Source organism: Populus nigra, chromosome 12, assembly GCF_951802175.1.
Source record: "Populus nigra chromosome 12, ddPopNigr1.1, whole genome shotgun sequence".
Taxonomy (NCBI): Eukaryota; Viridiplantae; Streptophyta; class Magnoliopsida; order Malpighiales; family Salicaceae; genus Populus; species Populus nigra.
This window is the reverse complement of record NC_084863.1, coordinates 270,868-292,969: the sequence shown is the minus strand read 5'-3', so window position 1 is coordinate 292,969 and position 22,102 is coordinate 270,868. Positions and strand designations below refer to the sequence as shown.

Below are 22,102 nucleotides of genomic sequence, written 5' to 3'. Positions count from 1 at the left end.
TCTAAGTAAGATTGTCAGGGGACAATAAAGTCAAAAGACATGGGACCAAGGAAAGAAACAAAATAGAGAAATGGGTGGTGGTTTTAAAGTTGAAAAAAAGTTAATTTTGGTTCTTTTACTTTTTTAATGATGCATTTTCAGTCCTTATAGATTTTTAAAATATATTTTTGATATGAAATTTTATTCTTTTTTATTTTCTGGTCTATGTGTTAGAGAGAAGAAAGGAATTCACTGAATTCTGGTTGAAAAGAAAAAAAATCACGATTGCCACGATTCCAATCATAAAAAATATCGAATCCAGTGTCAATGGGTTATGTTCAACTAGAAAAGTTTGATAACGGTTGTTTCGAGTCTTAATGTTGTCTGAAAAAACAAATCTAGGTTGAAAAAAAAATTCTTATCTAGTGTGACTTGGTGTTTTCGGTGTTTTTTAAGTTGACATATGGGTTTTTTTTGTTTACTTTTATGTTGCAGGGTGTTTATTAAATATTTTTAAATGAAAATATTTTTTTTAAAAAAAAAAACTTTATAGCCTTCATTTCCCAACCACCATAGTAGTGCCCAGTAGCCAAATTTTGTGCTGGAAGACGACACATTTTTTACCTTAGTTTATATACATATAAAGGAGTGAATGATTATATATTTTTTAAAAAATATAAGCTCAGGCACGTAGCTCTAGATTGAGAGGCCCATGTGTTGGGGCATTTTTTTTAAAGACCATGCGTGTTCGGCCTCTCAGGCTAAGTCTACCCACTCGAGCTTGATCTTTTTATTTTTCCCTAGTTATAGTATTTTTTTTAATTATTGTTATTATATATCTAGCAAAAAAATAAAAAGGAATAAAATAATAATTTTATTAAATTCAATGAAGTCCATGACTCGAGTTGCAGGTTTAACAAGTTGAGCCACGAAGCTCATGTCGATCTAATACATTGCTACTCAGACACACAAACACATATATAAAATAGTTGCATGTTTAAATTTTTATAAATCATTTATTTTATTTTGAATTGATCTTTGTGATATGTTTCATGTTTGTTTTTATATGTTTAATTTGTTTCAATTTTCTTTCTACATGATTGATTATTACGATCTTATGATCCAGATTGCAGCTAAGCATGAACATATGATCATCATTGTATTTTATTATATGCGAGATTTTTTTTAATTAATACTTATATTTTTTTATATATAAAAAATACCAATAGCACCTACATGATTTTTATTTTGCCTTGAAAGAAAAATTATCTATCCGAGTAGAATAGAAGCATTAACATTTTTTTTTTGTATTTATTGGATCAATTATTTTTGATTTATTTAATTAAAAATACACATGAGCCTTTAATTTATACTTGTGATTTTTTTTTTTGTTGTGAAAAAAAATGCTAGAGAAACCTCCATTCTCATTATTTTTTCGGGAAAAAAACTATTCGGGGCGGGTCAAATAGACAGTCTCCTCTATTAGTAGTAGAAATATATTTACAAGGATGATATATTAAAAACATAATTTATAGGGATAATTGATTAATTTTTTCCCGAATTGTTCTAACAAGTGAATTTGACAATTCTTTACGGTGGAGGCTGCATCACATGCCCACTAGCTACTCCATAAACCGGTGAAGATGCTCACGCCAATTACTTGAACCTCCACCGTCAAAGTGACCGTCTCCTCTTTCCTTTTGTTTGCAACCATTCTTCTGTCCTCCAGAATCTAATCTCCAGTCTCCAGATGGAATAATTCTTCGACCTGAAGACTAACCATTCGAGTTCGGAGAAAGCACAACATACGAAGCACAGTCTTCACTTGCAGTCCCAAATTAACTTCACTCATAAAACTCTCCACCTTCTCTGCATCAAATTCAGTAGCCAGTGATGCATGCAATTCAATTTTAGCTTCACTTCTCATCAAACACCATCGCCTCGTGCTCTTTAGTTTCCTCCACCATCTCTACCAGAAAAAAAGAAAAAGAAAAAAAGAAGGAAAATCTTTACCTTTTGAAGACATGCCTCAAAAATACATAAATAAACACTTAGCCCCCTTAAGTTTTCCATTTACTCCTCCTTTAAACGTACTAATCACAGCCTTGTAAAGTCACCAATGACCAAACCACAACACACACACAGGAATGCATAAAGAGGTCGTCTTTCCCCCTTCTCTCTGTAACAAAGCGAAGCACAACATAGATCTGATAAAAAAAAGAAGCACAACATAGATACCAAAACCACATCATTATCATCATCACCCTCTAAATCTCTGCTACCGAACCTACCCGTGATTATCGGAGATATATGTCAGCAATGGACGGAGGAGGAGGAGCAGACGCACAGTATGTGCGTGCCAAGACATCAGTTTGGTGGGACATAGAGAACTGCGCTGTACCGAGAGACTGTGACCCTCATGCCATAGCACAAAACATAAGCTCAGCTCTTGTCGAGATGAATTATTGTGGTCCTGTCTCTATTTCCGCTTATGGTGACACTCATGGTATCAATCCTGCTGCTCAAATGGCTCTTTCTAGTACTGGGATTGCTCTCAATCATGTCCCTGCAGGTATGATGATTTTACTTGTCCTTTTGAAGTTTTTGCTTAATAGGGTGTGTGGTTTTTGGTGTTTTTTTTATTAGCCAAGAAAGATCGGATCCTGTTCACAATTTAATTTGGCTTTTCTTAGTATTGTTTTGATTGATTTTGTCATGGGGTTATGTGACTGGTGTAAGAGACTGCATTGACTAAAATAGAAAAGGGCTTGTTAAGATTTGCAGTGTTGTAGAGAATTATAAAGAAACAAAGATGAATTAGCAATCTTTTGAATCATTGATGATTTCTTTTATTAGATCTCAAGTTTTGTTATTGGAAGAGGAGAAGTGCAGGTGTTGCAACATCAGCAGGATATGTTCTGGTCCGTAATGGTTTTTTAATATTGAAGTCTTTTTGTGCTGTTTGTGAGTTGATGTTCATGATTTTACATGTTCACGATGAACAGGTGTTAAAGATGCAAGTGACAAGAAGATTCTTGTTGATATGTTGTTCTGGGCGGTGGACAATCCTGCGCCAGCAAATTACTTGTTGATTTCTGGTGATCGAGACTTCTCTAACGCTCTTCACCAGTTGAGAATGAGGAGATACAATATTCTCCTAGCACAGCCCAAGACAGCATCCGCAGCCCTTGTTGCGGCTGCAAAGAGTGTGTGGCTTTGGACGAGTCTCTTGACTGGAGGACGGCCACTCCCTGAATTTGAATTACAACAACTCCGTAGCAAAAACTACACGTCCACTCCAAACACGACACAGATTCCAGCGTCCGATACCGCTCAAATGAAGGAACCAGTAGATTCCTACTCTGAGAAACCGTATGTGGCTAATCAGAAGTCCCCTTCCACATCAAGGCGTGCTAGAGTGAGAGCGAACGCAACCCTAAGAAACCCGAGCCAAACAAATGAATCAAAAACAAGAAGCACGCCTCTTGACCCCGATGCGCCTCCTCCAATGCCTGCCAGACCCAACGGAACTAGCTCCACCTCTGCACCATCTACAAGAGTGCCTGCTTTTGATAGTTTGAATAATTTTGGACACCCTGCCAGCTCTAGCCCTCAACCACGAAATCCAGAGCTAAAGCATGATCCCAAGAATAAACCAGACAGTAAAAAAAATAAGAAATCAAAAGGTGAAAACTCAAAAGGATCTGGTGAAGGAAAAGGACCAGAGCTAAGTCAAAACAAGAAGAATCCAGAGGGTGAAAACTCAAAAGGGTCTGGTGAAGGAAAAGGACCAGAGCTAAAACATGATCTCCAGAAGGAACCAGGCAGTTCAAACAAGAAGAAACCAGGGGGTGAAAACTCAAAAGGGTCTTGTGAAGGAAAAGGACCAGAGCTTGAACCTGATCCCCGGAAGAAACCAGAGGGTGAAAACAGGAAGAAACCAGACGGCAAAAACTCAAAAGGGTCTGGTGAAGGAAAAGGACCAGAGCCAAGTCAAAACAAGAAGAATCCAGAGGGTGAAAACTCAAAAGGGTCTGGTGAAGGAAAAGGACCAGAGCTAAAACATGATCTCCAGAAGGAACCAGGCATTTCAAACAAGAAGAAACCAGGGGGTGAAAACTCAAAAGGGTCTTGTGAAGGAAAAGGACCAGAGCTAGAACATGATCCTCAGAAGAAACCAGAGGGTGAAAACAAGAAGAAACAAGACGGCAAAAACTCGAAAGGGTTTTGTTCAGGAAAAGGACCAGAGCTAAGTCTAAACAAGAAGAATCCAGAGGGTGAAAACTCAAAAGGGTCTGGTGAAGGAAAAGGACCAGAGCTAGAACACGATCCCCAGAAGAAACCACGCAGTCGAAACAGGAAGAAACCACGCAGTCGAAACAGGAAGAAACCAGAGGGTGAAGACTCAAAAGGGTCTGGTGAAGGAAAAGGACCAGAGCTAAAACATGATCCCCAGAAGGAACCAGGCAGTTCAAACAAGATGAAACCAGGGGGTGAAAACTCAAAAAGGTCTTGTGAAGGAGAAGGACCAGAGCTAAAACATGATCCCCAGAAGAAACCAGAGGGTGAAAACAAGAAGAAACAAGAGGGTGAAAACTCAAAAGGGTCGTGTGAAGGAAAAGGACCAGAGCTAAAACATGATCCCCAGAAGAAACCAGAGGGTGAAAACAAGAAGAAACAAGAGGGTGAAAACTCAAGAGGGTCGTGTGAAGGAAAAGGACCAGAGCTAAAACATGATCCCGATAAGAAACCAGAGGGTGAAAACAAGAAGAAACAAGATGGTGAAAACTCAAGAGGGTCCTGTGAAGGAAAAGGACCAGAGCTAAAACATGATCCCGATAAGAAACCAGAGGGTGAAAACAAGAAGGTGGCTAGAGCAAGAAAAGGAGTTTCATTGAAAAAATCAGTAGTTACAAGATCAAAAAGACGTGTTAGCCTAACAAAACTGGACAAGGGAAAGAAAAACCCACCTGCTGCGAAAGTAGAAGGGGAATGACAGCAAGCTGAAGCTCTTGATGCTTGCTATATATAGTATGGCAGGAGCACCATCCATGCCACAGGGCTATTTGTGTGCAATGGATACCCGTGTGCGAGTTTGGTACCAGTTTCTTGTGTCTAGGGGTTTGGGGAGACAGAAGAAGGTAGGGGAGTATTTACGGTTTTATACTCGTGTTTTAATAGCCAAAAAGAAGGTGCCGAATTTTCTTTTTTATTTTATGTTATGCTTGGCATGTAAAAATACAAGTTTCTGTATCTATCATTTTTATTTTCTAGCAGTTCGCTGCTGCGATTTCATTCTGAATTTTTATCCCTTTTTTTTTCATAATTAAATTAAATATTAATAAGAGTTTGAGGTGAAACTCCTGTTTTTTATTCATTTAAATCCCAAAAACTTGAGGTCGACGAGCAGTTTTTGTGCTTGCCACAGGTATTTCAGCTCCAAGCAAGTTTGCCTTCGCCATCAAGAGTTCCACCACCGGACAAATCAAAGCTATCAGTTCACACTCAATTGAAAAGGAAGTTTTTATAATTCTTAAGAGAGAACAAGTGGAGAGTCATTTTCAATCCACACACAATTCTACTTAATTTCCGTTATCTTCCTTATCATGGTTTCTATAAACCCACCTCATTTAAAAAGACATCTTAAGAAGTCACAACTCAAAATAGAGTTATGTTTTTTTTATGGCACGCACAACCTTAGGTTGGGCCATGACATATTCGCGCCCAACTTCGAGTTGGGTAAGTGTACATCCACATCCAGCCCTATGATGGGTCAGGAATGCGTCCACATCCAGCCTTATATTAGGTCAGGAACATGTCTCGTCCAACTCCATATTAGGTCATGGTATGCCCGCACCCAACTCCAAGTTGGGTAAGGGCACATCCGCGCCCAGCTCCACTATGGGCCAGGAATGCATCCACGCCCAGCCCCCTGTTGGATCAGGGATGCAACAACATCCACCTTCACGTTGGGCTATAGCGTGTTTGTCCCTGACCATTCTTGAGTACAGTTACAAGCTGAATCCAACTCCTACTGGAAAAGTATGTGAGTTGAACCCAACGCCCCTCAGGTGGAGTACACGACTGAAAGGTAACTTCACACCAAGCCTCTCATACTCTAGGTTTGGGTTAGTAATTATGATACCAATCACATCCTATTAAATATGAACAAGCAGCTCATGCTTATATCAATTAGATGTTATTGTACAAGAAATAGAATAATATTATTTTACTAATATGAGATTACATCTCTATCCCTCCTACGTTGTATGAACCCAACACCCCTCAGGTGGAGTGCACGGCTGACAGATAACTCCACACTGAGCCTGTCATACTCTTGATTCGGGTTAGTAATTATGATACCCATCACATCTTATTAAATAGGAAGAAGCAGCTCATGCTTATATTAATTAAATGTGATGGTACAAGAAATAGAATAATATTATTTTACTATTATGAGATTACATCTCTACCCCTTCTACGTTGTATAAAGCAGGTCAAGCCAAGCAATATAAAAAAGGAGTGGAATATACAGAAAGGGGTTCAAAACCTTATACTCTGAGACGAAAACACTTTCTCTACTTCTTCTTCTTTAATTCTACATCTTCTCCCTATTTCTCTTATCTATCTTCATAATAACTCATTAATACTTTCATTAATGTTTTTTGCTATATAAAATACATGGTACTGACTTGATCTTCGGAGGGCCCCCCACCAACACCCGAGAAAACTTTGTGCATATATTTATTCAGGAAGAGATTAACACCCCAGAGGAGATCTATTAAAAAAAAAGCCAGTGCAGTTTTGAAGTGAAAATCATAGAACACACTGTTGTGAATAATATGCAAAAATTTCTAGAAAATAATTTATCCCATAATATTTCCAGTGATTTTTGTAGCCTCTTCGCATCCTATACACAATTATTCTGCCTTTCTATTTCATATCCTTTGCCTGAAGCTGTTTGTAGTGGAACAGAGAGCAAAGGGTCGATGAGGGATTCCAAGCTCTCATTCGCCCTTGTTGCTTCCTTTAATTATATATGTAGTACTGGCTAAACACTCGACCGATCCCCCTTTTTAGCCACAAAGCTTTTCACTTTTCCTGTAGCAAATTCTTAATCGTGAAGAAAGAGGTTCTTGGAGGGGGGTTTCGTTGGTCCAAGAGACTATGGCATGGCTGTGAGTATTTTTTATAATGTTTTTTATTTAAAAATATATTATTTTTTAAAAAATTTATTTTTGATATTAATATTTTAAAATGATTTGACAATATAAAAATAAAGAAAAGAAAAAAATTAAAAATATATATTTTTTTCAAATATATTAAAAAAAAACAGAATAATTTATACCATGTACGGTTGATATTTGAAATGGAGATGGCTATATATTACTAAGAACTTTAAAACGCGTGGGTTTTTCACTGTAGCAGCAGTTTTTTTTTTTTTACCCAAAATTGATTTCTTTTTTTTTAAAAAAAAATTATCTTTGCTAATTTTTTAAATATTAAGTTGGTTCAAAATTTAACTATGTAGTTTTTTTTCTTTAAAACATTGTGGATTGCTATAATATTCCTATACATTGTTCTCTTTTCTTCTTTTTTTCAAAATGATTTTTGTAGATTTTATTTTTTTTATATTAAGTTGGTTGAGAATTTAGCTTTGTAGTTTTTTTTACCCAAAATTGATTTCTTCTTTTTCTTTTTGTTTCTTTTTTTTTAAAATTTTTTTGTTTCAAAATTATCTTTGCTAATTTTTTTTAAATATTGAGCTGGTTGAAAATTTAACTATTTAGTTTTTTCTTTAAAACATTGTGAATTGCTATAATATTCTCATACATTGTTTTCTCTTTTTTTTATGATTTCTTTATTTTTTTTCAAAATGGTCTTTGTAGATTTTATTTTTTTTATATTAAGTTGGTTGAGAATTTAGTTTTGTAGTTTTTTTTACCCAAAATTGATTTCTTCTTTTTATTTTTGTTTCTTTTTTTTTAAATTTTTTTGTTTCAAAATTATCTTTGCTAATTTTTTTTTAATATTGAGCTGGTTGAAAATTTAACTATTTAGTTTTTTTCTTTAAAACATTGTGAATTGCTATAATATTCTCATACATTGTTTTCTCTTTTTTTTATGATTTTTTTATTTTTTTTTTCAAAATGGTCTTTGTAGATTTTATTTTTTTTATATTAAGTTGGTTGAGAATTTAACTTTGTAGTTTTTTTTTTAAAAAATATGGATTGCTACAGTGTTTCCGCTACATAGTTTTTGTTTTGCTGCAGTGTTTTTTCATATTTTTTTTTTAAATTATCTTTATCGAATTTATTTTTTCAATATTGAGCTGGCTGAGAATCTAGCTTTAGCTTTCCCCGCATGTTTTTTTATTCGTTTTTCTTTTTTCCTAAAATTGTTATTTTTTACATGTTTTCTTTTTTTTGTTTTGTTTTTTCAGAATTATTTTTGTTGATTTTATTTTTTTACTATTGAGCTGGTTGAAAATTTAGTTTTTTTTGTCTTTTTCTTTAAAACACTGTAGCTTTCCCCACGTGTTTTTTTTTCCCGCTTTTGTTTCCTTTTTTTTTACATGTTTTTTTTTTCATTTCTTTTACCCAAAATTGACTTTTTGTTTTTTTTAAATAGCCTTTGTCGGTTTTTTTTATATATTGAGTTGGTTGAGAACTTAGTTTTGTAGCTTTTTTTTTAAAAAAAAAAAACACTATGGATTACTATAGTATTTTCTTTACACGGTTTTTGTTTGGCTGCAATGTTTCCCCCACATGTTTTTTTTTTTAAATTATCTTTGTTAAATTTATTTTTTCAATATTGAGTTAGTTGAGTATTTAGCTTTAGCTTTAACTTTCCCCACGTTTTTTTTTCATTTTTTTAAATTTTCCCCACATTTTTTTATTATAATTATAATAATAATAATAATAATAATTATATTATATTATATAACTATTTTTTTCTTTTGTTTTTTCTTTTTAATTTTTGACGAGTTATTTTTTTTATTTAGTTTAGTTTGTTAAAGTTAATTTTCTTTTTATTTAATTATCAGACTTTCATACTTTCATGACATGTATCCTGGGCTTGACGGGTTAACTTGGTTTAACGGGTTAACCCGGTTAATTCTGAGTAAACCCGTCATTTTTTTTTCTATTTAGTTATCAAACTTTCATGACGCGAATCTCAGGTTTTACGGGATAACCTGGTTTAAAGGGTTAACCCAATTAATTCAAGTTTTTTTTTCTTTTTCTTCATTAGTTTTTTCTTTCATGTTGATTTTTTTTCTTTGTTTTTTCCATTAATCTATTTAATTATCACACTTTTATGACACGACCTTATAGCCAGATCCACATCCAATATTCTTGGGTCCGATATTGCAGCCAGGTTCACTTAAACTTGGGTCATGCAAGTTTAATTTTATTATTAATACTATAAATATTACTCTTAGGTCAGGTGTTGCAGCTAAACCAAGATTCTTGGGTATAACTTTGCAGAAAACCCCAAGATTTTAAAATTTTTATTTTTTTTAATATTTTTTATATAAAAAAAAAACTCACGGCATCTAGCGGGTTATGTATATGTGTGTGTGTCTATATATATATATATATATATATATATATTGTTGGGTTTGGAGATCTGAGTTTGGGTTAACATGGTGGTGGGTTTTTTTTTTTTAAAAAAAGAAATTCAATTCAGTTGCAAACTTGTAATAATCATCAAGGAATTTATACAGATCATTCTCCACCTCTTTGACAACAAAAGTGAACTAGTCGTTGCCAGGAAAATCAATCAGGAAAATAAAATGCATGCATGACAAGACATCTTTGACCGACAGGAAGATGTAAGATAGCAGTCTCATGGTTTTGTCAGATACCACAAAGTCCAAGACTCCTTCCTTGCCTCTTCCTTCTCCCCTAAGACTTCCTGGTTTTGTGCTGTTTACTTTAGCTTAGGCATCCGATTGCTTTGCCCTCTCATTTGCCAATATTCAGATTCTTTCCTCAATGAGATAGAAAATTTAATTATTATTTTACACGCTTGATGTTCTTTTATATATATATATATATATATATATATGAACTATCAAGCCTTTAATTATATCACTTGTTAAGAAAAGACAACATAATAGGAATAATATAAAGGCAATCTATTTAAAACATACTTTAGTTTTAGCACAGAAACAGCTCGTCTACTAAGATTTTTAATTATTTGTTATACTTCTCACCTTATTATTTATACAACTAATTTCAACTTACATGCTATATATAGTTTAATTCCGTTAGTAAATAATAAATAACATATACTAAGATAAATATCTAAAATAGTTTATAAATATTTAAAAGTTTACCCAGATGATAAATACAATCGCGAATATTTATTGCACACCTGCATTTAATATGCGTTATGACTTAAAACGTACCAAACACAACCTTGACTTAAAGTCACCAAACCACGAACACACACTGAGGAATGCATAAAGACGTCGTCTCTGCCCCCCCTCTCTCTAACAAAGCAAAGCAAAGCAAAGCAAAGCACAGCATAGATATCAAAGCCACATCATCACCCTCTAAATCCCCGCCACCACAACCACCGTGATTATCGGATATCTTCGTCAGAAATGGGCGAGGGCGGAGGAGGAGGAGCAGAGGCACAGTATGTGAAAGCGAAGACATCAGTTTGGTGGGACATAGAGAACTGCGCTGTACCGAGAGGCTGTGACCCTCATGCCATAGCACAGAACATAAGCTCAGCTCTTGTCGAGATGAATTATCGCGGTCCTGTCTCTATTTCCGCTTATGGTGACACTCATGGTATCAACTCAACTGCTCAACAGGCTCTTTCTAGCACTGGGATTGCTCTCAATCATGTCCCTGCTGCAGGTATGTTGGTCTCACTTGTACCTCTTGAAGTCTTTGCTTCATGGGGTGCTTGGTTTTTGGTGGATTAGTCAAGAAAGATTGGATCGTGGTCACTATTTAATTTGGCTTTTCTTGGTGTTGTTTTGATTGATTTTGTGACGGGGTTATGCAACTTGTGTAAGAGACTGAATTGACTGAAATGGAAAGGGTTTGTTAAGATTTGCAATGTTGTAGAGAATTATAAAGAAACAAAGAGGAGTTAGCAATCTTTTGAATCATGGATCATTTCTTTTATTAGATCTCAAGTTTTGTTATTGAAATAGGAGAAGGGCAGTTGTTGCAACATCAGCAGGATATGTTCTGGTCTGTAATGGTTTTTGAATATCGGAGTTTTTTTTGTGTTGTTTATGTGTTATGCTGTAGGAGAGTTGATGTTCATGATTTTATATGTTCATGATGAACAGGTGTTAAAGATGCAAGTGACAAGAAGATTCTTGTTGATATGTTGCTCTGGGCGGTGGACAATCCTGCGCCAGCAAATTACTTGTTGATTTCTGGTGATCGAGACTTCTCCAACGCTCTTCACCAGTTGAGAATGAGGAGATACAATATTCTTCTAGCACAGCCCAAGACAGCATCCGCAGCCCTTGTTGCGGCCGCAAAGAATGTATGGCTTTGGACGAGTCTCTTGGCTGGAGGACAGCCACTCCCTGAATGTGAATTACATAAACTGGGTAGCAAAAACTACACGTCCAGTCCAGGCACGACACAGATTCCAGTGTCTGGTGCCGCTCAAATGAAGGAACCAGTAGATTCCTATTCCGAGAAACCGTATGTGGCAAATCAGAAGTCTCCTTCCACATCAAGGCGTGATAGAGGGAGAGCGAATACAATCCAAAGAAACCCGAGTCAAACAAATGCATCAAAAACAATAAACACGCCTTTTTACCACAGTGCTCCTCCTCCAATGCCTGCCAGACCCAACGGAACTAGCTGTACCTCTGCACCATCTACAAGAGTGCCTGCTTTTGGTAGTTGGAACAATTTTAGACACCTTGTCAGCTCTTGCCCTCAACGACGAAATGCAGGGCTAGAGCATGATCCCAAGAAGAAATCAAAAGGGTTTTGTGCTGGAAAAAGACCAGAGGCAAGTAAAAACAAGAAGAAACCAGAGGGTGAAAACTCAAAAGGGTCTTGTGCAAGAAGAGGAGCAGGGGTAAAACATGATCCCCAGAAGAAACCAGAGGGTGGAAACTCAAAAGGGTCTTGTGGAGGAAAAGGACCAGAGCTAAAACCTGACCCCAGTAAGAAACCAGAGGGTGAAAACAAGAAAGTGGCCGGTGCAAGAAAAGGTGTTTCAATGAAAAAACCAGTTGTTCCAAGATCAAAAGGACATGTTAACGTAACAAAACAGGACAAAGGTAAGAAAAAACCACCTGCTGCGAAAGCAAAAGTGCGAAAGTAAAAGGGAAATGACATGGAAAATGTTTTGATGGCTTGCTACATCGTATGGCAGCACTATACATGCCTGCCACAAGGCTATTAGTGTGCAATGGCTCCCGTGTTTCTCTTGTCTGAGAGGATGTTGGGGGTATTTACGGTTTTATCTTATTAGCATGAAGAAGGTGCAGAATCTTCTTTGTGCTTACTGTTATGTAATCTTACATGTTTGGCGTGGGAAAAACGCAAGTTTCTGTATCTATCATGTCGTTTTTATTCCATTGTTTCTGGCATTTTATCCTCAGATGGTTTTTTGGTTTTTTAAAATTTAATTTTTATATCTACGAAACATCAAGATTCTTTAGAGATGTGATTCGACGGCAGTCCAAGCACACCTTCGGAGTTCGGAGGAGTTAGCTGACTGTTGTTATTTTGTCGCTTCGGGGGACACTTATGGACGTTCACGTGCTCTCTGTCAGCACTTCATATATAGTTTTTATTATTTAGTACTTTTTATTATTCTATCACGTGTTTTTTTTTTTTTTAATTTGAGAGGTAAGAGGTTTTGCTTCGGGGAGAAACGCGTGGAATTATTGTTGTGTCCGTGCATGCATTTCTTAGACAGACATGATCCTCTCCTAAAACTAGGTATCTTTGATTCCGTACGGATCATACAACATTTTTATATGTTCTTGTATGGTTTTATTTAGGGGACTCTTTAATCCAATTCTATGTGTACACGTATTAAAAAAAGCTAGATAAGGGCAACATCTCATTCCATTGACCCTCCTCCCGATGAGGTGGCCCCAGCCAAAGAAAACATTGTTTTGAATCAACGCTACACGTCAGTCAGGCCACCGGTGAAATGACCCACAAGTCCCTTTCCACCTCCGTGAGATATTCACAGTTTCTGCCTTCTTCAGTCATCAGATGCATGATGAGCCGGTCAGCCTGTGAACTCAAAATATTATGATTATATGATTTTTTTATTGTTGTTCAGCAATGGATTTCCCATCTTTCTGTTTGATCTTAACCAGCACCAATTAATATGCTTTGATCGATGCAGCTCAATAGCATCTTCTTTGCCATGCCCTCCATTCAGTCCATAACCATCAACAACGACGGCTGATGGTGAAAATAAGGTTCACCAAGAACCATACAACATCATATAGAGAGAAGAACTTCACGATCCCAAAAACTATAGAGCTCCCACCCTGATCAACGAACAAATTAGAACTCAGGCGGTCCTTTATTCTTTCTATCGTCGGAGAGCTGAGAGGGATAGAGGTTTCGGAGATCGATAAATCCTTTATTTATTTATTTATCATGGACTGCTTGCTTGCCTATTTACAACACTTGATATTCTGTGATAATAAGATTGTCAGCATTTTGCTCAATTAACGTCCTCAGAGTGCATGTGTTGCGGAGTGCATCTTTCCAAGCACTCATCAAAGCCTACAGAGGATCAAAGAAAAGCAAAAACAGGACTTAGAAAATAACCCATTAATTCATAATTACTAGTATTTAATTATAATCAGATCTTATCACATTAATTAATTCTGGCTCGTACATGTATATACCTCACCTTTTCCATCTCGTTTGCTTCGTTCCGTGGAATCGAAGGGTTTGTGTGTGTATATATATATATATATATATATATATACATGGCAAGGGTATTTTGGTCTAATTTTGTATGAAGAAATAAAAAATAGTTAATTAAAAAAATATATAGAAAATTTAGAATACCAGAATAAAGAATACATATTTTATTCTTATTGAATATTTATATACAGATTTGTTTATATTAGATTCATATATAATTACTTTTAAATAATTGCTAATATTGTTATAAGAAGTTATAGTTTTATTGACACAGGATGACATAAATAGGTGATCTTCTAAAGTGTTATCATAGTTATTTATTTTAAAATATAAAAAATAAAACAACTTAATAAAAGAAGTGAAAAGCAAAAAGAATCAAGATCTAATATACCTAGTTTTTTTTTTTAATAAAAGATCATAAATATCATAAAAGAACATTGAATTTTCATAAACATGGCGCTGTATAGTAAAGCAGCGTAGCTCTTTTATTTTATTTTTAATTTAATAAAAGAAAGTGTCATGGCCTTCCTTGGATGTGCGCGTTGAGCAGCCTCTGAAGGGACTTCAACAAAGTCAGGTTCCGTCCCTTTTTTGTTTTTTTTTTTATTTTTTTTATTTTTGTTGCTTTCCCTTTTCCTTCCTGAGAGGGAGACGCCAGTTTTCCTTCGCTGTTAAGACTAACAATTTCTTTCCCAGACCTTGCCCCTCCATTTGCCGGCGTTCGGATTCTTCCTTCCCCTCATTGGTTAATAAACTACAGGGATAGTTAAGTCAATTGCAATGCAGGATATTAGCCAATCAAGATGGAACAAGTAAGAATGGAAAGGAGGACTTCGTACCCTTCTCATTCCTCGTCAACGCCTAACCTTGCTCAAGACTTCTTCTCCTGTGTCGACATGGCATACGATGATTGGTAATTCATACATGTCGAAGCATGATTCGTCGGTTTCTTAGACAGAAAGTCATCATGGGTCATCCATCGATGCATGGTAATCTAACAAATACCACGAGCGCAACACTCCCAAGTGTTCCCTGCGGGAGTGGAGTTGTTTTTATTTTTAAAAATATTAAATTAATATTTTTAATGTGCTAATATAAAAAAATATTTTAAAATGAAAAAACTCTTCCTTATTTCCCTCCTTTGTTACGCGTTGATAAAGATAAAATCTTTTTAAGAGAGGCATGCCCATATTTAATTTCGAGAAATTGATAAAAATCCTCCTTATTTCTCCAACCTCTCATATTAACAATAAAAGTCCACCTTTTTTCTTTTTATTTGTTCATAAATATGTTTTTTTTTTGGGATTAATTTATGCCTCAATCAAGTCTGCATTCTCTTGATGGGGTATTAAGGCATGCATTCATATTAATCTAATGTATTTAATGAAATAAATTCTTTTAAATTCTGACTTTTTTGTAAAATATAGAAGAAGGAATAAACTTCTTTAAAATATTGTGGAATTTTAAAGGTAAATAATTTTTTATTTCCTAACTTAGCAACCGCCCCTGTAATTTCCTAATTGTCAGCTACCAGTGAAAGGATACAAGCGTCATTTAACCTTTCCTCCTCGAATCCACTACTTAGCTTTAAGTCACCAGACACACCACAAAACACTAAAGCAATGCACCACTTTAGTAGATACCAAAACGACATCACAACCCTCTAAATCTCCGCCACCAAAGCCACCGTGATTATCGGGGATCTTTGTCTGCAATGGGCGGAGGCAGAGGAGGAGGAGGAGGAGGAGGAGGAGGAGCAGAGGCACAGTATATGACTGCCAAGATTTCAGTTTGGTGGGACATTGAGAATTGTCATGTTCCCATGGGCTGTGACCCCCATGCCATAGCACAAAACATAAGTTCAGCCCTTGTCAAGATGAATTATTGTGGTCCAGTCTCTATTTCTGCTTATGGTGACACCCATCGAATCGATTCTGCTGTTCAACAGGCTCTTTCTAGTACTGGGATTGCTCTCAATCATGTCCCTGCAGGTATCTTGATTTTACTTGTACTCTTGATGTTTTTGCTTCTTGGGGTTTTGGTTCTTAGTGTTTTTTTTATTAGTCGAGAAAATGGGATCTTGGTCACTATTTTGGCTCTCTTGGTGTCGTTTTTATTGATTCTGTGATGGGGTTATGTAATTTGTGTAAGAGACTGAATTGTCTGAAATTGAAAGGGTTTGCTAAGATTTGCAATGTTGTAGAAAATTATAAAGAAACAAAGAGGAATCAGCAATCTTTTGAATTATTGATGATTTCTTTTATCAGATCTCATTTTTTGTTATTAAAATAGGAGAAGTGCGGGTTGACTATATATGAATTTGCTACAACATCAGTAGGGTGTTCTGGTCTGTAATGGTTTTTGAATATTGAATTTTTTGTGTTGGTTGTTTGTTATATTGTGTAGGAAAGTGGATGCTTGGATATTGTTTTTATTGTAGTTCATAACTTTAATATGAATGAACAGGTGTGAAAGATGCAAGTGATAAGAAGATACTTGTTGATATGTTGTTCTGGGCAGTGGACAATCCTGCGCCTGGTAATTATTTGTTGATTTCTGGTGATCGAGACTTCTCAAATGCTCTTCATCAGTTGCGAATGAGAAGATATAATATTCTTCTAGCACAACCACAGAAGACATCCGCATCCCTTCTTGCAGCCGCGAAGAGTGTATGGCTTTGGACGAGTCTTTTGGCTGGAGGACCGCCGCTCACTGAAGGCGAGTTACAAAAACTTTGTAGTAATAACTATATGTCCACTTCAGACACGAAACAGATTCCAGTGTCTGATGCCGCTCAAATAAAGGAACCAGTAGATTCCTATTCTGAGAAGCCTTATGTGGCAAATCAGAAGTCTCCTTACACACCAAGGGGTCATGACAATAAACAGAAAGGGAAAAACATTCAAAGAAACCCGAGTCAAACAAATACATCCAAAACAACAAGCTCGCCTCTTTGGACCCAAGAAGATCATCACAACTCAAACTCTCACCAACCTGGTCCTTCTTTCCCCAAAGTTCCCCCAAGTGGACCTGGCCTGGATTTTGTTCCTGGAAATAATAATTTTACTTGGAGTGACAACACCCACATCAATGGCAACTACCAAAATCATTATACACAACAATTAAGGCCAAACAATCCTGGTATGCGACCTGAATTTGCAGCAGGTGGTTTGTATCCTCCCCATCCTAATCTTCATCCTCGCGCCCCTCCTCCAATGCCTGTGAGACCCAATGGAACTAGCTTTACCTCTGCACCATATACAAGTGCACCTGATATTGGTATTTTGAACATTCCCGGACACCCTGTCAACTTTAACCCTCAACGACGAAATCCAGAGCTAAAACATGATCCCAAGAAGAAACTTCCCAGATCTGTAAGCTTAAGTAACTCGCAAAATGGAAATATGGCACATAACTCGCCATCAGTTTACCGGGATGAGAAGCCAAACCATAGGTACCCTGGTGGTCCAGAATATCCGCCATCATCCTCATATGCAATGGGAGCCAGTGTTGCTCCAGGGAGTGATAAATGGGGGAGTCAAGGTTGCCCAAAACCTTCCGAATATGTTCAAGGCCTTATAGGAGTGGTCTTGCTTGCCTTGAACACCCTTAAAAGTGAAAGGATAATGCCAACTGAAACAAATATAGCTGACTGCATCCGCTATGGAGATCTGAAGCACCGTAATACTGACATTAAGAAGGCCCTTGAGAGTGCCATTAAGCATCAGATGGTAGCAACTCGGAGTTTAGGTGCTATGCAGTTGTATGTTGGTAAAAATGAGAAACTGTGGAAATGTGTCAACCCTGTTGGTGGTAAAGCTAAACAAATCCAAAAAGCAACATGGAATGAAATTCATCAATTTCTGAGATCCTCTGCTGGACGATCTGCAATCTTGGCTTCTGAGTGCAGGTTAAGCTCACCATTTTCTTCAACTCTGTTTGATTTCCCGAGTTTCAATTCTAACTGTGAAAATGCTGTTGTATATTGTACAGGTATGAAGCAGGCACTATTTTAAAGAGTAAGTGCTTGAAAGAACATGTTCTGGGTGATGTACTTCAGATCTTGAACATGGTAATTGGCTATAAGAAATGGATCATACCTCATCAATCAGGATGGAGACCACTTAGCATAACAATAGCAGAAAAGGCTAACAGCGATTCAGGCTCCACAGAGGGCACATTTGGTTGGGATTCAGGCTCCACAGAGGGCACATTTGGCTGGGATACAGGCTCCACAGAGGGCAAATGGGATACAGGCTCCACAGAGGGCACATTTGGTGGGGATTCAGGCACCACAGAGGGCACATTTGGCTGTGAGTGGGGTTGATTTTAAAAGAGGCTTCTTGCCCTTAGAATTAGAGAATAGGTAGTAATGGTTAGAGTTTGTTTATGCTGGTATGTTTAGTGCAATGGCCATCTTATATTAATCTTAAGTTGCCGGAGAAGATCTCCCAGGTTTATCCTGAGGGAAAGTTAAAAGAAGTGCTTCGACAACCTAAGTCAAGGTGACAGGTTTTCAGGGGGCACATTTTTCTAGCTGCTACCATGCGCGGTTGGGTCTTCCTTTCAGGGTGGACGTAGTGCAATGGGGTGGTGGTCTTCATTCTGTTCTCGGATATCTCTCACATCTCTGGGATTTTGCTTTGTTAGTATAAAACCTGAGCTTCAATTCAACCCATCTACAGAAACTGTGGTTGAAGATTATATATTTTTCTAGCATATATTCCTTTTAACAAGTTTACATACAGAAGATGGAAGTTAAGTGATGAAGGCACCAAGTTACTCAGCAAAGAAATATGAAATTATTTTGCAACTCTGCAAATTTGGAAGTTGTCTACCAGAAACTGACCTATCACATTTTGACCATGATTAGTCATGAAGATATGAAGTCAGAATGGGAGAACTCAACAAATAATGATGGGTGTATGCTGCAGGGACTGGATGCTAAGAATTATATACCTCAAAGCGTTGTCGAACTTGGTCATTGCAATTTGCAAAGATGATGTTGATGCAACTTCTCTGGTTTTCAGATCCTTGAGCCTTTTTTTTTATGTTTTTGTTTTTGTTTTTTTTTATCTATCCACTGTTCGGTAAGTATGTGTAAACCTCAAATAAAGAAGTTTGAATGCATGCTCGCGGAGCTGCTCGCGAAGCATTTTGTGGGTACCTCTAGTTCTGGCTGGCTTGTGTAATTTTGATGGATGTGTAAGCATTTAAATGAAATGATATTAGCCGAGTCTTTCCTCATTATCATTCTCTTTCAGAGGTCTCTCTTTCTGGCCCCTTTACTCTTCTAGATGTCACTGCCACAGTTCTGGTTCCATATGCTGGGAACTGAGTAATGCTGTATTCTATGTCTATGTAACCCTATAAACAAACGAGCAGACAAGGAAAATGAAACCTTTTAGCTGAGCTGGCTCTTGCTATGCTTAAATTCTCTCTCTCTAATTTTTTCAAGCTGAAAATGAAAGTTTTGGCCATCGCTTGCTCGATGTAGCCGATATTTTTGGTTTGAGATGCCACTGGTTTCCTTTTTCTAGATTCCACTTTCGAGACTGATCACCGTCTTCTGTTTCTTACATAGCTGACTTCTTCACACTGCAATGCAGAGAACTCAGACATCGTACTACCATTTCTTCTACCTTCTCCCTGTCCTTTTCAGTTATATAAGTCAGACTCCGTGTTTCAAAAAGTCTAAATGTCCGGTGACTTTGACTTTTGTGTTGTCAAAGACACTCAAGACCGACCGCATCTTGTTGGATAACTCTCTGTTGGAACTTTGAGCATCCCTTTTGCTTGCTGCCTTCTTTCTTTCTTAAAATCATTCCTCAGGGGCTTACCTATCAATTAACAAACTCAAGGTTTTTACTTCAAGCGATAACTTTTGCACATTGTATATATTATTCATATATAGAAGTTCAAATAACTTAATTGAAATATTTTAATCTCTATGATATATTAATTTTTGAAATTCATGGATCTTCTTGTTAGGCCGATCACTGTGTATAATTCAGGCGTTATCTTGAACTTAACCTTGTCTTATCAATTCATAAATATGTCTGCAAAAGTATCTACGTAACCCAGGTGTAGCAGATCCGTAACTGACAGAAACACTTGCATCACTAGGTCTCACCATCGGCTATACCTGTTAATTTTTGTTAAAATCCATCGGCACTTGCCCTCTCTTAAAATTCTTATATGCAGTGATAGTTGTTTTCATATTGCCTATGGTTTGAAATCAAATCAAATTGTTGCAAGTTGTACAGATAATCGGTAAAATTTCATATCCGAAGCTGAGGTTTTCACACCGAGTACAGGTGTGTGGACAGATGTTGAGGATGTCAACCCTAGTATTGGTGAATATTAGACGTCAGCACTCTCGCTCGCTAGACTTGTGTAGTTGTGAATGGAGTGTGGTATCGTAAAAGCTTTTCAAGCTCATTGTTGGAGATCGACTAGTCTAATGTTCAACATGGGTGATATTGTTTTCCTGGAGACAAAAACGACCCTTCCGTACAACGATTCTGAGGTGAGTTACCTGATGGAGTCGAAAGGATTATTTGCTACGATGGTGGATAAAAAGTTATAGGCCTTTTCATCATGCCAATCACCCTGCACGACTCAGCCTTGACAATAAACATTCTTGCAAAGCTATCCACGTAGTCTAGTTATGGCAGATCCATAACTGGCTGATTAGAACCACCTGCATCAAATTTAGGATGAAGAAATTATACCAGGGGAGATGGACGATGAATCTTGTTTTCACTTGCAATTATACAATCTTGTAGCTCAAGAATTGGAACGGAGGATTCCCAAAAATAAAGCTACTTCTTGGTTTGATATGGCTCTTGATAATTACGCGAAGAGTCTTGTTTCAGTTTACTGTGATCAAGTTGTGATGAAATTGTAGGGAGTTCATGATCCTCAAAACTGAATTTACATATATGTCATCTTTATGAATTTGGATTATGCTAGTATTGCCTAGTTTTGGCTAAAATAACAAATTAAAAAAAGAAATGGTAGCAGCAGAAACTGTAAGAGAATGGCAAGAAAATGTTATGATGAGGAGACAGACCACCACTATCCACCTCAATTATGAAAAAATAATAACAACAAACTACTACATCACATTAATTTCTGCTTCCACAGCTGGGAGAACGTCTGAGAAGAGAGTTTTTGTGTAGCGATCTCTTCAGCATTCTTCTTCTTCTTCCAGGGACTGACAAGGACCGATTTTCTTCTGTTGGGATGGTGGTGGTGGGAGGCCGCGGGAGGGAGGGGGATTTGGTTTGTGACTGTATGTACTTTTTTTGGGGATTTTTTTGTGTGATAGGGCGAGCCTTTTCCTGGTCCAAACAAACTAAATAAGAAGATATTAAGTGATTTTTTTCCATGACTTGACATTATTTTACGTCATTTCGAGGTTTTTAGGTAAGAACGTTAATCATAGCTAAGATTTTAGTGAGTGTAATTGTTAACAAGGATTGTTCAGTCAGCAGATTAATTTCTAGCTAGAAGTAGCGTATTCCTTGTGCCATTTTATCATTGGAGATGACCATCATCTAATCTCTACAGTTGACTGCAGGCAATGCAAAGATTCATCGTCGTTATCATTTGAGTTAGATAACTTGAGATTTGCTAAGCGATGTATCTCCAAGTTTTGACATGCATAAGATTCTGATGTTTGTTCGATAAATTAATCATTGGCTTTTGTACTTTCATCTCAAGAAATTGATGTATTTATTTTTCACTGAAGTAGATGTATGCACGGTACAGATTTCCTTCTTCCTTCCTCTTTATCCTTGGATTTGATCCAGTAATCTGCCTGCTGCCAGCTTTAGAATTACTAATCTTCCCTGGAGACTCTGAACTGTAACAGTCCATCATATTTTCTTGTTTGGCAAGATGATGGTTTTTGTCTAATGGAATGGCTTTGTTCTTGCTTTATTAATTGTATTTGTCTTTATATGTTATGGAACTCTTGGTGCTGCGGGTTATTAGGTACTCCAAGTGCGGATATGTGGCCAGGAGTACGCAGCCTGTTCACCTGGCTTGAATATTTTGTTTTTTCAGTCATCTTCTCTCCCTCTCTCAAATCCTGGTGGCTGTCATAGAAAAAAAGGAAGAGGATGCCGCATTGCTCAGTTCGAGTTTTCCACCTATCATGGTCCTTGCTATGGGAAGGAGAAACGACTCTTTCCTTTTCAAATAAATGAGAACAAAATGGT

The 22,102-nt window shown here is 36.8% G+C and overlaps 3 protein-coding genes across 5 annotated transcripts; all 3 read left to right on the top strand.

Annotated features, from left to right (window-relative positions):
* Nucleotides 1-1,545: 1,545 nt before the first annotated feature.
* Nucleotides 1,546-5,281, top strand: LOC133669200 (uncharacterized). 2 transcript variants are annotated; one of them, XM_062089251.1, is made up of 2 exons: nt 1,546-2,551; nt 2,985-5,281. In XM_062089251.1, exons 1-2 carry the CDS (start codon nt 2,290-2,292, stop codon nt 4,973-4,975), a joined length of 2,253 nt encoding a protein of 750 aa, XP_061945235.1. In that variant the 5' UTR covers nt 1,546-2,289; the 3' UTR covers nt 4,976-5,281. The 2 variants fall into 2 exon arrangements, with proteins under 2 accessions (XP_061945235.1, XP_061945236.1); XM_062089252.1 differs by lacking the exon at nt 1,546-2,551 and adding an exon at nt 2,780-2,900.
* Nucleotides 5,282-10,388: 5,107 nt separating this feature from the next.
* LOC133669202 (uncharacterized) lies at nt 10,389-12,576 on the top strand. The gene is made up of 2 exons (XM_062089256.1): nt 10,389-10,853; nt 11,297-12,576. The coding sequence occupies exons 1-2, from the start codon at nt 10,592-10,594 to the stop codon at nt 12,295-12,297; spliced, it is 1,263 nt and encodes a 420-aa protein (XP_061945240.1). The 5' UTR covers nt 10,389-10,591; the 3' UTR covers nt 12,298-12,576.
* A 2,901-nt stretch (nt 12,577-15,477) lies between these two features.
* LOC133669201 (uncharacterized) lies at nt 15,478-19,121 on the top strand. 2 transcript variants are annotated; one of them, XM_062089254.1, is made up of 3 exons: nt 15,478-15,865; nt 16,341-17,780; nt 17,868-18,020. In XM_062089254.1, the coding sequence occupies exons 1-3, from the start codon at nt 15,589-15,591 to the stop codon at nt 17,888-17,890; spliced, it is 1,740 nt and encodes a 579-aa protein (XP_061945238.1). In that variant the 5' UTR covers nt 15,478-15,588; the 3' UTR covers nt 17,891-18,020. The 2 variants fall into 2 exon arrangements, with proteins under 2 accessions (XP_061945238.1, XP_061945237.1); XM_062089253.1 differs by having other exon boundaries at nt 15,480-15,865; nt 16,341-17,784; nt 17,868-19,121.
* Nucleotides 19,122-22,102: the final 2,981 nt, after the last annotated feature.

Excerpts from the sequence above, each read along its gene's own strand:
- LOC133669202 (XM_062089256.1), top strand. The coding sequence starts at position 10,592 with ATGGGCGAGGGCGGAGGAGGAGGAGCAGAGGCACAGTATGTGAAAGCG. Across the intron at positions 10,854-11,296 it reads CAATCATGTCCCTGCTGCAG|GTGTTAAAGATGCAAGTGAC; the intron begins GTATGTTGGTCT and ends CATGATGAACAG.
- LOC133669201 (XM_062089253.1), top strand. The coding sequence starts at position 15,589 with ATGGGCGGAGGCAGAGGAGGAGGAGGAGGAGGAGGAGGAGGAGCAGAG. Across the intron at positions 15,866-16,340 it reads TCTCAATCATGTCCCTGCAG|GTGTGAAAGATGCAAGTGAT; the intron begins GTATCTTGATTT and ends ATGAATGAACAG. Across the intron at positions 17,785-17,867 it reads ATCTTGGCTTCTGAGTGCAG|GTATGAAGCAGGCACTATTT; the intron begins GTTAAGCTCACC and ends TATATTGTACAG.
- LOC133669200 (XM_062089251.1), top strand. The coding sequence starts at position 2,290 with ATGTCAGCAATGGACGGAGGAGGAGGAGCAGACGCACAGTATGTGCGT. Across the intron at positions 2,552-2,984 it reads TCTCAATCATGTCCCTGCAG|GTGTTAAAGATGCAAGTGAC; the intron begins GTATGATGATTT and ends CACGATGAACAG.